The sequence below is a fragment of the Citrus sinensis genome, chromosome 3 (assembly GCF_022201045.2).
Source record: "Citrus sinensis cultivar Valencia sweet orange chromosome 3, DVS_A1.0, whole genome shotgun sequence".
NCBI lineage: Eukaryota > Viridiplantae > Streptophyta > Magnoliopsida > Sapindales > Rutaceae > Citrus > Citrus sinensis.
Window position 1 is genome coordinate 40,838,814 of NC_068558.1, and position 13,426 is coordinate 40,852,239.

The 13,426-nt window shown below is 33.6% G+C and overlaps 2 protein-coding genes and 1 long non-coding RNA gene across 3 annotated transcripts; 2 read left to right on the forward strand and 1 right to left on the reverse strand.

The window, feature by feature from the left end:
• Positions 1-201: 201 nt before the first annotated feature.
• Positions 202-3,134, reverse strand: LOC127900830 (uncharacterized). Its single transcript, XM_052436083.1, has 9 exons — positions 3,051-3,134; positions 2,489-2,592; positions 2,307-2,397; positions 2,068-2,213; positions 1,679-1,922; positions 1,467-1,571; positions 1,191-1,373; positions 877-1,111; positions 202-785 (listed from the first exon to the last, which is right to left on the reverse strand). Exons 1-9 carry the CDS (start codon positions 3,132-3,134, stop codon positions 298-300), a joined length of 1,680 nt encoding a protein of 559 aa, XP_052292043.1. The 3' UTR covers positions 202-297.
• Positions 3,135-3,598: 464 nt separating this feature from the next.
• Positions 3,599-6,570, forward strand: LOC127901481 (uncharacterized). Its single transcript, XR_008053638.1, has 5 exons — positions 3,599-4,145; positions 4,293-4,380; positions 4,473-4,545; positions 5,018-5,124; positions 5,427-6,570. It is a non-coding gene; the product is annotated as an uncharacterized LOC127901481 (long non-coding RNA).
• A 6,109-nt stretch (positions 6,571-12,679) lies between these two features.
• Positions 12,680-13,159, forward strand: LOC127900831 (protein EARLY FLOWERING 4-like). The gene has a single exon (XM_052436084.1). It carries the CDS (start codon positions 12,680-12,682, stop codon positions 13,157-13,159), a length of 480 nt encoding a protein of 159 aa, XP_052292044.1.
• The last annotated feature ends 267 nt before the right edge of the window (positions 13,160-13,426 follow it).

Consider the following 13,426-nt stretch of genomic DNA (forward strand, 5'->3'; position numbering starts at 1 on the left):
CACCACCTGTGAAAATTTGCTATTGTTTATCCAAAAGTGCAATCAAATGCTGGAGTGTGAAATCCATGGCACTTATGTTTATAACATGCGCATACAATAGCAGTTGCATTATAATTTGATTTGAAGTTGGCCTTATACAATCACATGTAGCCAGACTTATTTACAATCAGTATAACGAAAATCTTCTGTGTAACACTAGCAAGAATTCTTGTAATCACTCCATCTAATTTCTTTTTTATTCTATTAATCACTATAAATACCAATTTGAGGAAGTTTCTTATAACAAACATGAAAAAACTAGCTTGTCTGTCTAGACTTGGTAGTGAGGCCAAATCCAAATGGGAAGAGAGGATCATAATGTGGATCCCCAACATTCATTGGTAGCTGATCAACAGTCTTGAACCATGTACGCGGAAGCTTGCCAGTGAAATCGTAGTCACCAAACAGAACATCAGCAACACCTTGACCCTCAGTTCCAGGGAGCCAAGCTGCAACAAGAGCATCAATGTATGAAAGATACGGTTGGACCACAACAGGACGGCCAGAGATTACGACAACAACACATTCCACAGCTCCACAAACGTTTGTGATGGTGTTAGGACCAGGGTCGGCAATATTCAGGTTCATGCTGTCGCCGTTTGTCTCTGCATATGGGTGCTCTCCAACTACTACAATGGCATATGAAAAGTTGTTGGACTTCAGAAAGTTGGCATCTGGATTCTCCTGATAGACAACTTCAGTTTGTTGATCAACAGTATTTTTAATGGCATCGAGTATTGTAGTACCTGCGCATTAGACGGACCATGTTAGTTGGTCTTACCCATAATAACTTGTTATATAAAAGTTCTTATCAGCAACATTAGCCATCTATTTTACCTCTAGTGAGGTCGTTGCCACTAAGTCCCTGCCACTCAATTGTCCAGCCACCACACTGATAACCCAGATTGTCAGCATGGCTGCCAGCAACTAGTATCTTTGATGTTTTTTTAGGAAGGGGTAGTGTCTTTGATGTCTTTTTAGGAAGAGGTAGTAATGGAACCCCAGTTGAATCACCATTCTTTAGCAGCACAAGTGATTTTCTTACAGCTTCCCAAGCCAGTTCTCTATGCTCCTGCTTCGGTAACAAGACGAATGAGAATGCTTTTGAGACCCGTGCAACATAAAGGTAAAATAGTAGTTTAGTAACTAACCTGACTTCCCAGCTGATCAACCAGGCTATCATCAGCCAATGGATTCTCGAATAAACCCATCACAAATTTGACTCGCAAAATTCTCCTCACTGCATCATCAATTCTGCTCATAGGTATGATGTTATTCTTCACTTGGAAGGTCAGATCATCTATGAATTCTATATAGTTATAGGGGACCATGACCTGGGGCACGTTCAAAACAAAGAATTAAAATAGACTTGATGAAAATTTATAAAAGTTTTGTTATAGCACCTAAGGCAAAGACTATGAACTGACCATGTCAATGCCAGCCTTGATTCCTACTTCAACGGAATATGAGTAGTTAGCATGAGGTGGAGATGTGATCCTGTCTAGACCTTCCCAATCTGTGATGACAAAACCCTGAAGAAAATTTTCCGCAGTCAGTCATCAATTCAGTTGCTTCCGTTTCAAGTAAAATAAAAATACAGAGATGTCCGTAGGATGTGTCAAAAGAACGAATTTTTTACCCTGAATTGAAGAGTATTTTTCAGAAAATCAGTGACAAGTTCCCGATTAGCATGCATTTTAATTCCATTCCAGCTAGAGTAGGAGACCATGACAGTTGAGACACCCTTGATAATTGAGTTGTAGTATGCAGGCATGTGTATTGCGAGCAAACCATGTCTGTCTATGATAGTGTTGTTCTCATTTATTCCATTTATTGTCCCACCATCACCTACAAAGTGCTTAGCACAAGCTGCAACCTTTGTTCTGTTGCAAAACAATCAAATCATCATTTCGTTATGCCCATTCTATATGAATCTCTTTGATCGTATCTGTCATTTGAGAAAGGAAGAAGATAAATAATATGCAAAAAACATCTGCAAATTAGAGATGGTGCTTCTAAATAGCTTACTTTCCAGCAACATAGGGGACACCCTTTGGGGACCCAGCAGGAATGTCCCCCTGGAGTCCAGGTATAAGCTCAGTCATTGCCTGGACGATCTTGGGGTCTTCGCTGTAGCTTTCGTAGCATCGACCCCATCTTGGATCCCTGCAGACCTGAACAAACAAAACAAATATAAGGAATCGCCATTTGCACAGATGGATTTTCATTTTCTTTTATGTAAATCAGTACTTAAATCTGATAGGTACCGCAATACAAGGTGCAAAAGTATATGGAATGCCTGTAGCTCGAACTTCAAGTGCAGTTGCAGCTCCAATCCTTTTAACAAGATCGGGGTCCCTGGATGAATCAACAGAATGTTAACTCATGTCGGATTTACAAAACCAAGTTTAAAGAGAACAATATCATCCACAGAGCTACATCCACTTGCCTTGTAGCTCCAAGGCCTATATTGTGAGGAAAAATTGTAGCGTTGTAAACATTGTTATGACCATGAACATTCTGTTGAATTAAAGCACTGAATTTTGTGACGAACTGTTGGATTCGATCAATAATAGAGTCTATTGCAATAACAAAAAGTTTCCAGCTTAAAATCCACTCGCATTCGAGGTGCAAAACCAAACTTCAGTATTCTATTTGGGGAGTTTGGTTACCAAGAGAGTGAGAAAATTTAGCAGTTTTGGATCGAAAATTCTCCAAGAGTTAATAGAGTAGCTTTAATACAGTTATTTATTTATTTTTTTTTTTTAATGACATGATATAATATCAACGAAGGCCCTTCTGCAATTTTATATTTTGGGCGGATTGCTAACTTGCTAGTGATAATGTCAGCATGACCTATCAATTTTAGCAATCTACAAAATCTACCTTTTATGAGTTGTTTAAGCTATTGTTTTTTTTTTTTTTTTTCTCTCTCTCTCCAATGTTTAGATTTTTTTTAATCATGTCTTTGAATTTGTCCTATAAATTGAATTTTTAGAACAATGAAATACAATTATTCCCTCCCATTCGTCTTTTCTCCATAACTGCATCCATCCATCATAAAGAACAATAAAAACTGACACCGCATCAACCATCAACGTCCACATCAGTGAATTCACTGATGTGGTTCATTTATTGCCCCCAAGGAACACAAAGTTGCTCCCCAACACTTTTTCTCTCTAGAATCGAAATTTCTTGCTTGCGGACCAAATATGTCGATCGTAGTTCGCTCCTGAATCTTGACTCTTGTGAAGTCGATAGCGTGCGTTTGACGCGCATTCGGAGCGTGAGACTAAGGTAATCCCTTATCGCGCGTTCGCTTATCTCAACTGAAAGGGACGGGAACGCGGAATAGTTAAAAGCACCACATGCGGACACGGCTACCATGCAGGGCATAAAATCCCTGTATGGTACAGGGGCTGCCCTTGAGCCGTTGGATTCAGCTTATTTGAATCCAATGGCTGGGGTTTTAGTTTGAAAAAAAAAAGAAAAAAATGAATAAAAGTAGAAAAAAATATGGCAACCGGTTCAACGGGGGTAGTTACAGTACGTAGAAAATTACCGTTGGATTGAATAGAGTGGATCCAATGGCTGAGATTTGTTTTATTATTCAATAATTAAAAAAATTTGAAAAAACAAACCTGTAAAACTGAAATAAACAAAAAAAATCCCCACCACTCACTCACTCACCTCACCGTCACCACTCCCTCACCTCACACACGTCAAACACCTCACCACTCCTCACCTCACACGCGCCTCACCACGGCCATCAACGGTGGCAACTGAAGGAGTTCCTAGGCAACGATCAACGGCGGCACAAGGACAGGCTGATCTCCGCCGTCGGCAACGATCAACGAAGGCAGAAGGATGGGCTGATGTTATTCGTTGACAATGATCAACGGCGGCACAAGCACAACCCTGTTCCTCGCGCAATCCATCTCCAACGCTAGAATAGCTGTCGTCAAGGGCTTCGGTGGGACGCCACAACTATTGCTCAACCACCTCTGCGCTGCTACTGTACCATCATCTCCTCACCGCACGACATCAGAACTATTGTTCTAGCTTCGCCCCACATTCGCTTTACCACCAGAATCATCAAGCAAAACGTTAGTATTAGATTAGATTTTCTGAATTAATTTATAATTAGGGTTTGATTTGAACTGTATCAAGATATTATTTTGCTAATTTGTAGTTATGTGGTTTTTTTTTTGTAATTAAAGTCTTAATTTTTTCCTTCCAATGGACTTGTGCAGCGATGCTGACGGGTTCAACTGACCGTTCAATTCTGGCCACGGATGTGGAGACTGGAGCCACTATTGCTCGTCTTGAGGATTCTCATGAGTAAGTTCCCATATTTATTTTTTCTCAAATTATTGATCATTAATGGTCCAAGAAATATGGTTCTGATGCTCTGATATGTTATCTATTTGCAGGGATGCTATTTATAGTTTGATCAACGTGACAGAGTCAACTGTTGCCTCTGGCGATGATCAAGGTTGTATTAAGGTGGTTTTCTTCCCCAGTAGCTGCTATGAAACTGGTTTCTTCTCATTTCCTTCTCTTTGAAAGCCGTAACAGTGTTTAGGAAAGTATTGTCATAAGTATAGCGTCTAGCAAATGAATTTCCTGCAAACATAGTCCAATCAGCTATTTACATGATTGAAGTCTACTTCCAATGACATTTGGTTTTCTCCAATGGCTTTTTGCTTATTGGCTTTGAGGTTCTTTAATTATCTTCTTACTTTTGTGATCTTTGATGAATGTAAAATCATTTCTAATTACATTTTATCATTAAATGATATCTAAAGTTCATTGTTTTTATTTGAAAATATTAACATTTGTTTTTTTTATTTGTCTATTTGTTTTTTAGGATATTTAATCACTGTGCTGAATCTGTTTGAATTATTAATTTGCTTTTAAGGGTTCAATTTTTTATTCAACCCACTTATCTTTTTGTTTGATTTTTACTGCATTGGAGGTATGAGATACCAGACAACGTACTCTCTGCAATTCTTTTGACGCTCATAAGGAATATGTTTCAGATATGACTTTTGCAGCTGATGCAATGAAACTGCTAGGAACAAGGTACTTTAATGCTGTTACTCTTTAATGATTCTGCTTTTTTTTCCCTTTCAATTTGAAAAGGTCTTCAGATTGTTTGCTTTCAGCTAGACATCCTGCACACAGTTCCATATATTTATGTGTTTAAATATCAGTTGTTTTGATGAAGGTTGATTTATTATCCTTTAAATGCTGGAAATTTTTTGAACCTGAGAGCTGTAACAGAGCATGATGATTGATTTGGGTTTGATTTTAATTGTTGATTTGGGTATGAATTAAATTTTTTATTGATTTATAGTGTTGGTTTATGTCTTTCCCTTCTCAAGCTTTTGGGCAACAGTGCATGGATCAACAGCAACAAAGAGCAAGGGCTACACAGGCACAGCCTCGGCTTCAGCCTTAGCCTCAACCTGGCGATTTATCTGCTATACTCGGTGTATTCCTCACTTCCATTGCTATTGTCTCACTGGCAAATTCTCTCTTATATCCTAATTCGTGCTTTTACGCATATTTAGTCACTTTCAATCTGGTTTATCAGTTAATGGTGACTTAAATCTTCTTTTTTTAATTGTTTGAGTTGAATCTTGTAGCTCTGTAAATATTAAGTGTTGGGTTCTCATCTGAATAAAGGGCTTTCCTTGGAGTGAAATAGTGAAATGAACAACGATTTCAATTGACTAGTTGTAAAGTTTAATTTTGTCCTAAAATGAGCAGTTCAACAATATATTATCATGGGCAGTGTTTTTACCCAGATTTTGCTTGGTTGCTTGCCTACTAGTGTGAACACTTTATTGCTTTGAAAACTCATTTGCTATATTAATGCTTTGGTGGTAAGTTTCTTGTATGTATATCTGTAGTTATATTATTTTGATTGGAATTTTCTGTATTCAACTCTGAAACTGACTTGCTGGATTTAAGTAATAATTAGTTATTTTAGTGAAAGTTTGAGCATTTGTGTAGGTATGAAAGTAATATTAAGTTCATTTTGAACAATAGGTTGTTTTGATGAATATAGCTTTTGAAAGAATTTTCAAATGATGTCAATGCCGAACAATAGATTGTCATTGCTTCCTGGAAGAATAGACCAATCAAGTTACCTTGTCCTACCTGGAAATTATTCGGAGGGGGCAGAATCTGTTGGATGATGAACTTTGCTGCGGCTTTGTTGCAATTTTGTTGGCTGCAGAATTTTAGGCTTGGCTTCAGTAAATATAGGTTGATATTTGCAAGGCAACTTTTATATGGCTTATGTAAAATTTTTCTTTTTCCATTTACATTGCTGGGTTTCGTTGTAGTTGCTGAGCAAGTGAGAGAACACATTCAATTTTATACAACAATTATAAGTATTGACCATGAGGCAGGATACTGGAAAATTGTTGTGTTATTACCCCTCAATGGTAAAATGATTGCAATTGGTATGGTGATCACAATTGATGACTTTTGAATGAAACCATATGTTTTAATTATTTATTTATCCTGTTATTTATTTTAATATTTCATTTGCATGGATGTTTATTTCACAAGATACTTATTTGAAAAATGTCAAAAAAAAATGTTATATTGCTAAAAAATAAATACGTTGTTAATAAGCTGTGTTGAGCTTTTACTTTAAAACTATTTACCTTTCTTCCTTTTTTTATTTGCCGTAAATTTATGCAATATATCAATCCACTTTTTTTTCGGAGATGGTACTTGTAATAAGGTTGGATGATGCACTTGGTGTAATGTACTAGATTTTGGTGGATTTTTAGGATGATATGTAGAAAATATTATGTTTGACATAGGAATAGTTAATTTGATTTATTTTCATTAAATTGTGTTTCCTATAATTAGTTAAAATAAAATAAAATAAATTGATTAAATTGATTTAGCGGATCGGAAAATAAGCCTATAAATTTGTGTGGGAATTAATAGAATTAAAAATGGTTGCAAGGTTATTTATAGTGGAGATTTCGGCTATAAAAAGCGCCAGTGGAATATAAGAGCTCTTCCGAATTTATTTGTGAGGCCACTTATTGCAACCACTAGTATTTTACTCATTTTAGTTTTTTTTTTAATCAAACTTAATAGTTAAGTCATATTTTGCTTTAGCACACTTATTTCTTCACTTTAATGGTTCACTTTCACAAATTTCACTCAAATGTGAAAAATTTTAATTTCCACTATAACTTAGTTGAAAGTCATTCATTGGGTTTACTACTTTTTCAAGCCTTAATCAACAAATTGAAGGCATACATTGCTTAACTAGAATTTCAATCATAATTACAAAAAATTAAAACAATTAGGATTATTGATATAATAATTAACAACCAAAAATTAAATATTTATATATTCAATTGTACTTTTCTTTAATAAAAAGCGAGTGCTATATTTCAAAGATTAAAATTAAATATAAGACACTAAGAGGCTTTGATAGTTCTCCGACCAAACGAAAGATTTAAAACACTTAAAAGCAAATTCGGATTGGAATATTATTATTTTGTTGGTTACCTTTATTCATAATACAAATACTTCGAAAGTGATTATATTTATAAAAAATTAGATGAAAAATGTTTACAAAATAATATTATTGAATGTTTAAAACGAACACTTGTAGTATAAGGTATGACTATTGAAAGATTAAAATCAGTGCACGAAATTAAAGTGACCAGAAGCTTACAAGCCGTAAACGGCTTGCCGGTTTGACTTGAACCGGAAATCCGGTTATGTTCCAGCAAGTCCTTCACTCGAATCCGGTTTTCCGGATATCACAAACCGGCTTGCCGGTTGGATCCAGAAGATAGCACGTTAAAACCGGCTTACCGGTTTCCTTAACCGGTTGGCCGAATGAATCCAGAATGCTGCCAAAGTGCAGCTCGAATCCGGATTTCCGGATTTACAGAACCGGCTATCCGGTTAAATCCAGTGAAGGCCATACGCGAATCCGGTTTTCCGGATTGATAATCCGGTTATCCGAATATTGACCCGAGAGCAACCAAAGAAAATGCGGCTCACCGATTTGAACAATCCGGTTATCCGGAATTTGTCCCGAGAGAAATCAATAAGAAAAACGGTTTTCCGGATGAGAAGAAGTGGTATACCGGTTTAGACTTGGGAAATCTTTTTGTCTCTAATTGGGTAAGCTCTTATACTTGTATTACACACACCATTTTATTTTTGGCCTTTTAAAATTGCTTAATTTTAAATCATTTTGAGATTTAAAACCTTTCAATAAGCCATTTAGGGTGCGTTTGGCACACTATATTGTATTATGCTGTATTGTATTATTTTAATGCTGGTATATTGTATTATGTTGTATTGCGTTAGCATTGTATTATAACAATATTGTAGAATGTTTGATTAATTAAATTAAATAATTAAAAAATAATATATATTAATACTTAGAAAAATAATAAATATAGAAATCTTAAAATTTGTATTATAATTATGATAAAAAATTTTATAAAATTTAATATTATATGTAAATAATAAATTTAGATTATAATTAATATTATAACTGTTAATATAAATTAATAAATTATTATTCAATAATATTAAATTATATTTTAATTTACAATATATTATTATTTTTACATTTTAATATATTAATAAATTTTTAATTTAATATAAATAATTATAAATATTGAAATTTGCATAAATTTAAATAATATTAATTTTAAAATTAATATTAATGTAAATAATATTATAATATTAATATATTATTTTTATATGAATCATTAATAAATAAAATAATATTATCATATAATTTATTTTTATATTTTATTCATTATATTAGTATTTAATAATAAAATAATTTATTTTTATAATATTTTAATAAAATAAATTTGCCTCAATTGAGGCAAAAAGCTTCCGCATTACGCAAACCCGAGGTTCCCTTGGGTTTGCGTAATGCGACCCCATGCCTTATTATGCTGTATTATAATGCAGTATAATGAGGTCTCAAATTTTACCAAACAACTTCTTGGTAATAAATTAATGTGAATAGTGGTATAATACCACACAATCCCATGCACTAAACGCGCCCTTAATGCATGAAATATAAAATCATAAAATTACAAGTATATCAAGCTATCTAATTCATGAAGCATAAATTCATATAATAACAAACATATCAAGCCATGTAGTAAAACATAAATCAAGATGCAACATTCATCATTCCAACAAACATTAAACATTTTACTTAAAATATGCAACAGCGAACATAAAATATGAGTACCTCCATAACAGTGAACATACAACGTCAAACATGAAACGTAGAACAGCAAACATGAAACGTGGAACGTAAACATGAAACGGGGGCAAAAAAGAAAAATTTCGGGGTATTTGAAAAATCAGTACATGAAACATTGCACAACCAACATGAAACATATCACTTAAAATATGCAACAACAAACATAAAATATGAGTCCCTCCGTAACATGGAACATGAAACATAAAACATGAAACGTAGAACAACAAACATGAAACAGAGAACGTAAACATGAAACGGGGGCAAAAAAGAAAAATTTCGGGGTATTTAAAAAATCAGTACATGAAACATTGCACAACCAACATGAAACATATCACTTAAAATATGCAACAACGAACATAAAATATGAGTCCCTCCGTAACAGTGAACATGAAACATAAAACATGAAACATAGAACATCAAACATGAAACATAGAACGTAAACATGAAACGGGTGCAAAAAAAAAATTTCGGGGTATTTGAAAAATCAGTACATGAAATATTGCACAACCAACATGAAACATATCACTTAAAATATGCAACAACGAACATAAAATATGAGTCCCTCCGTAACAGTGAACATGAAACATAGAACATCAAACATGAAACATAGAACGTAAACATGAAACGGGTGCAAAAAAAAAAATTCCGGGGTATTTGAAAAATCAGTACATGAAACATTGCACAACCAACATGAAACATATCACTTAAAATATGCAACAACGAACATAAAATATGAGTCCCTCCGTAACAGTGAACATGAAACATAAAACATGAAACATAGAACATCAAACATGAAACATAGAACGTAAACATGAAACGGGTGCAAAAAAAAAAATTGCGGGGTATTTGAAAAATCAGTACATGAAACATTGCACAACCAACATGAAACATATCACTTAAAATATGCAACAACGAACATAAAATATGAGTCCCTCCGTAACAGTGAACATGAAACATAAAACATGAAACATAGAACATCAAACATGAAACATAGAACGTAAACATGAAACGGGTGCAAAAAAAAAAATTGCGGGGTATTTGAAAAATCAGTACATAAAACATTGCACAACCAACATGAAACATATCACTTAAAATATGCAACAACGAACATAAAATATGAGTCCCTCCGTAACAGTGAACATGAAACATAAAACATGAAACATAGAACATCAAACATGAAACATAGAACGTAAACATGAAACGGGTGCAAAAAAAAAAATTCCGGGGTATTTGAAAAATCAGCACATGAAACATTGCACAACCAACATGAAACATATCACTTAAAATATGCAACAACGAACATAAAATATGAGTCCCTCCGTAACAGTGAACATGAAACATAAAATATGAAACATAGAACATCAAACATGAAACATAGAACGTAAACATGAAACGGGTGCAAAAAAAAAAATTGCGGGGTATTTGAAAAATCAGTACATGAAACATTGCACAACCAACATGAAACATATCACTTAAAATATGCAACAACAAACATAAAATATGAGTCCCTCCATAACAGTGAACATGAAACATAAAACATGAAACATAGAACATCAAACATGAAATATAGAACGTAAACATGAAACGGGTGCAAAAAAAAAAATTTTGGGGTATTTGAAAAATCAGTACATGAAACATAAAACATAAAATATGAAACTTAAAATGTTAAACATGAGATAAATTTCATAAAAAATGAATAAAATTTTTGTCTTTTTGTTAACACACATTTTATTTTATTTTTTAAAATATTTATAATAAAAAATATTTTTTTCATTTTTACTTTACTTGTCATTTTTTACTTATTATTATTATTATTTTTTAAATATTATTCGTTTTAAATATTTTTTATTTTAATTTATTTAAATAAAAAAAATATATTAATGGCAGCAACCGGCTGTAAAACCGGTTGCTGCCAGTCAAAAAAGTTGTTTGGCTGCCAGATGGCAGCCAAACAACAAAGGGGTCAATAAATTGACCCCCTCTATGATACAGGGACTTTGAGTCCCTGTATCATAGCCGTGTCCACCACATGCATACTAGAATACGCAAGGTGACAGTCGTTGCATGGCAGTCGGAGCGCTACAGATTCGGTCTCACAAAATATCAAAATTTATAGTATTTTTTTTTAATATAAAATTTAATCTTAAAAATAAATTTATATCCTCCTTTTTTTTATTAGAAATAAACGTTTGAGATCATTACATTAAAATCTCGGTAAACAAATACTCAATAAGTTAATAATTTTGATAATAAAATCTTCTCGTCTCCTCTTAGGTTAATATATTAAATTAATAATATGGTTAAATACATAGATAATAATTAATAATTAGTCAAACAAAAATTACTAATGAGAAATGACATATAAAATTCATAATATTAACAGGTCTATTCTTGAAAACTTTAATTTCTCAAATCAATCTTTTTCAGAATATACTTCTTATGATTTGAAACTAAAATTAAAACTAATTACCGATACATCATTTTCTTTTTCATATTTCAAATACTTATATAAATTAAGTCTTTGTGATCATGAATTAATAAGAGTGAAATTTATGTTTTCTCAATAATTCTCAAAAGTTTTCACCATTAGTGGCGCGAGAGAGAGTTTTGTTGGACAGCACTATTAATTTTGCATATAAGAACAAACGTGTCTTTAATTACAAAGAAAGAAAATGATAAACTTTGCTTTTAGAATCGCTTCAAATTCAGAATATCTTCTAAATATAAAGGGCAAGCAGGAAGATGCTATCTTTTTCTACTTTTAAAATGTTTGTTAAGTACAAATCTATTCCATGACCGTGCGCTTCTAACCTATTTGATTCCTAGTTCAATATTATTATGTATTTTTTTCATTCATTAGTAGAAGAAGAATTTATGATTAAAGATGAGGAACTGCAACTCAATAAGAATTTTCGGATTCTTATTCCAATTGTCTTCTAATAAAAGTCAAAAGACAGTTGGATTTTATAAATGCCAATCAATCAAAGTTAATCAATCCAGTTTTCTCTTTTGCTAGGACCCACAGACAAATTATCGTCCCACTCTTTCAATATTATTTGTGTTCTGCTTATTTGAACTCTGCGACGACAAAGGGGCCCTGTCCCTTTGTCTGTCGCTTTCACTCCATTCAGTATCTGAACTCTTTGTCTATTTTGTCTATTACTTTTTTCGACATGTACGGGTCTAAGTATGACACGTACAATCGACTTAAATTGCATTTTTTTATTCCTTTTTTGAGTGTGAAGCACGCAGTATTCAATCGCGTAAGCTAATTACGACCCACCGGCCGCCACGTTGAGTTACCTCACTATCCATTTAAGAAGAAAGTTGCCTCTTCGCACCGGATGTATGACCCCGCTCGGCTCCTCCTCCTCCGCCGGTGAATCAAGCATGGACAACACTTCAAACACCACCATCACTACCAACCCCACTGTCAAACACAAGCTCAAACAAGCAAGAAGAAACCCACCAATAACCTTAAACAACAAGAGAAAAAACAGCGGCTTAGAAGATGAAGAACCAGAAGAAGAATGTGAGCCGGAGGCTTGGCAGAGTTTTAACACTAGTTTCGGACAAGTTCAATCTGTTTTGGACAGGAACCGTGTATTGATTCAGCAGGTTAATGAGAATCACCAGTCTAAGATTCCTGACAATATGGTCAAAAACGTGGGTTTGATACAAGAACTCAATGGAAACATTTCCAAAGTTGTTTCCCTTTACTCTGATTTGTCTACAAATTTTTCGAGAGCGTTCTTTTGCATTCTTTTGCATCATCTCATTTTTTCCAGGCTGCTAAAGAATATAAAAGATTCAGTAATTGAAATATAGTGAAAAATAAAATGTAGATTCAACACCTTTAGCATAAAAACAGGTGAGTACTACATTTTAACAAACTGGGCATCAGAAAATTATAAACTTATCTACAGATAATCTAAACAATGAAGAGATTGATGCTGAATCAATACTACTCAAGCGATTATCACATCTAGCTGACGGAACTTCAACTTTTCACCTTGATACTGTTAGGCGATTTTGATGTTTTTCATTTCTGAAGATTTATTAGATTTCCTTTCGGAATTTGACGAAATTTTGATT

Bases quoted from the DNA above. Each gene is read 5' to 3' on its own strand.
- LOC127900830 (XM_052436083.1), bottom strand. From the start codon at position 3,134: ATGGTTGATGCGGTGTCAGTTTTTATTGTTCTTTATGATGGATGGATG. The intron at 2,398-2,488 runs GCAAGTGGATGT...TGATTCATCCAG, and splicing joins ATAGGCCTTGGAGCTACAAG to GGACCCCGATCTTGTTAAAA. The intron at 1,374-1,466 runs GTCAGTTCATAG...AACGTGCCCCAG, and splicing joins TCAAGGCTGGCATTGACATG to GTCATGGTCCCCTATAACTA.
- LOC127900831 (XM_052436084.1), top strand. From the start codon at position 12,680: ATGACCCCGCTCGGCTCCTCCTCCTCCGCCGGTGAATCAAGCATGGAC.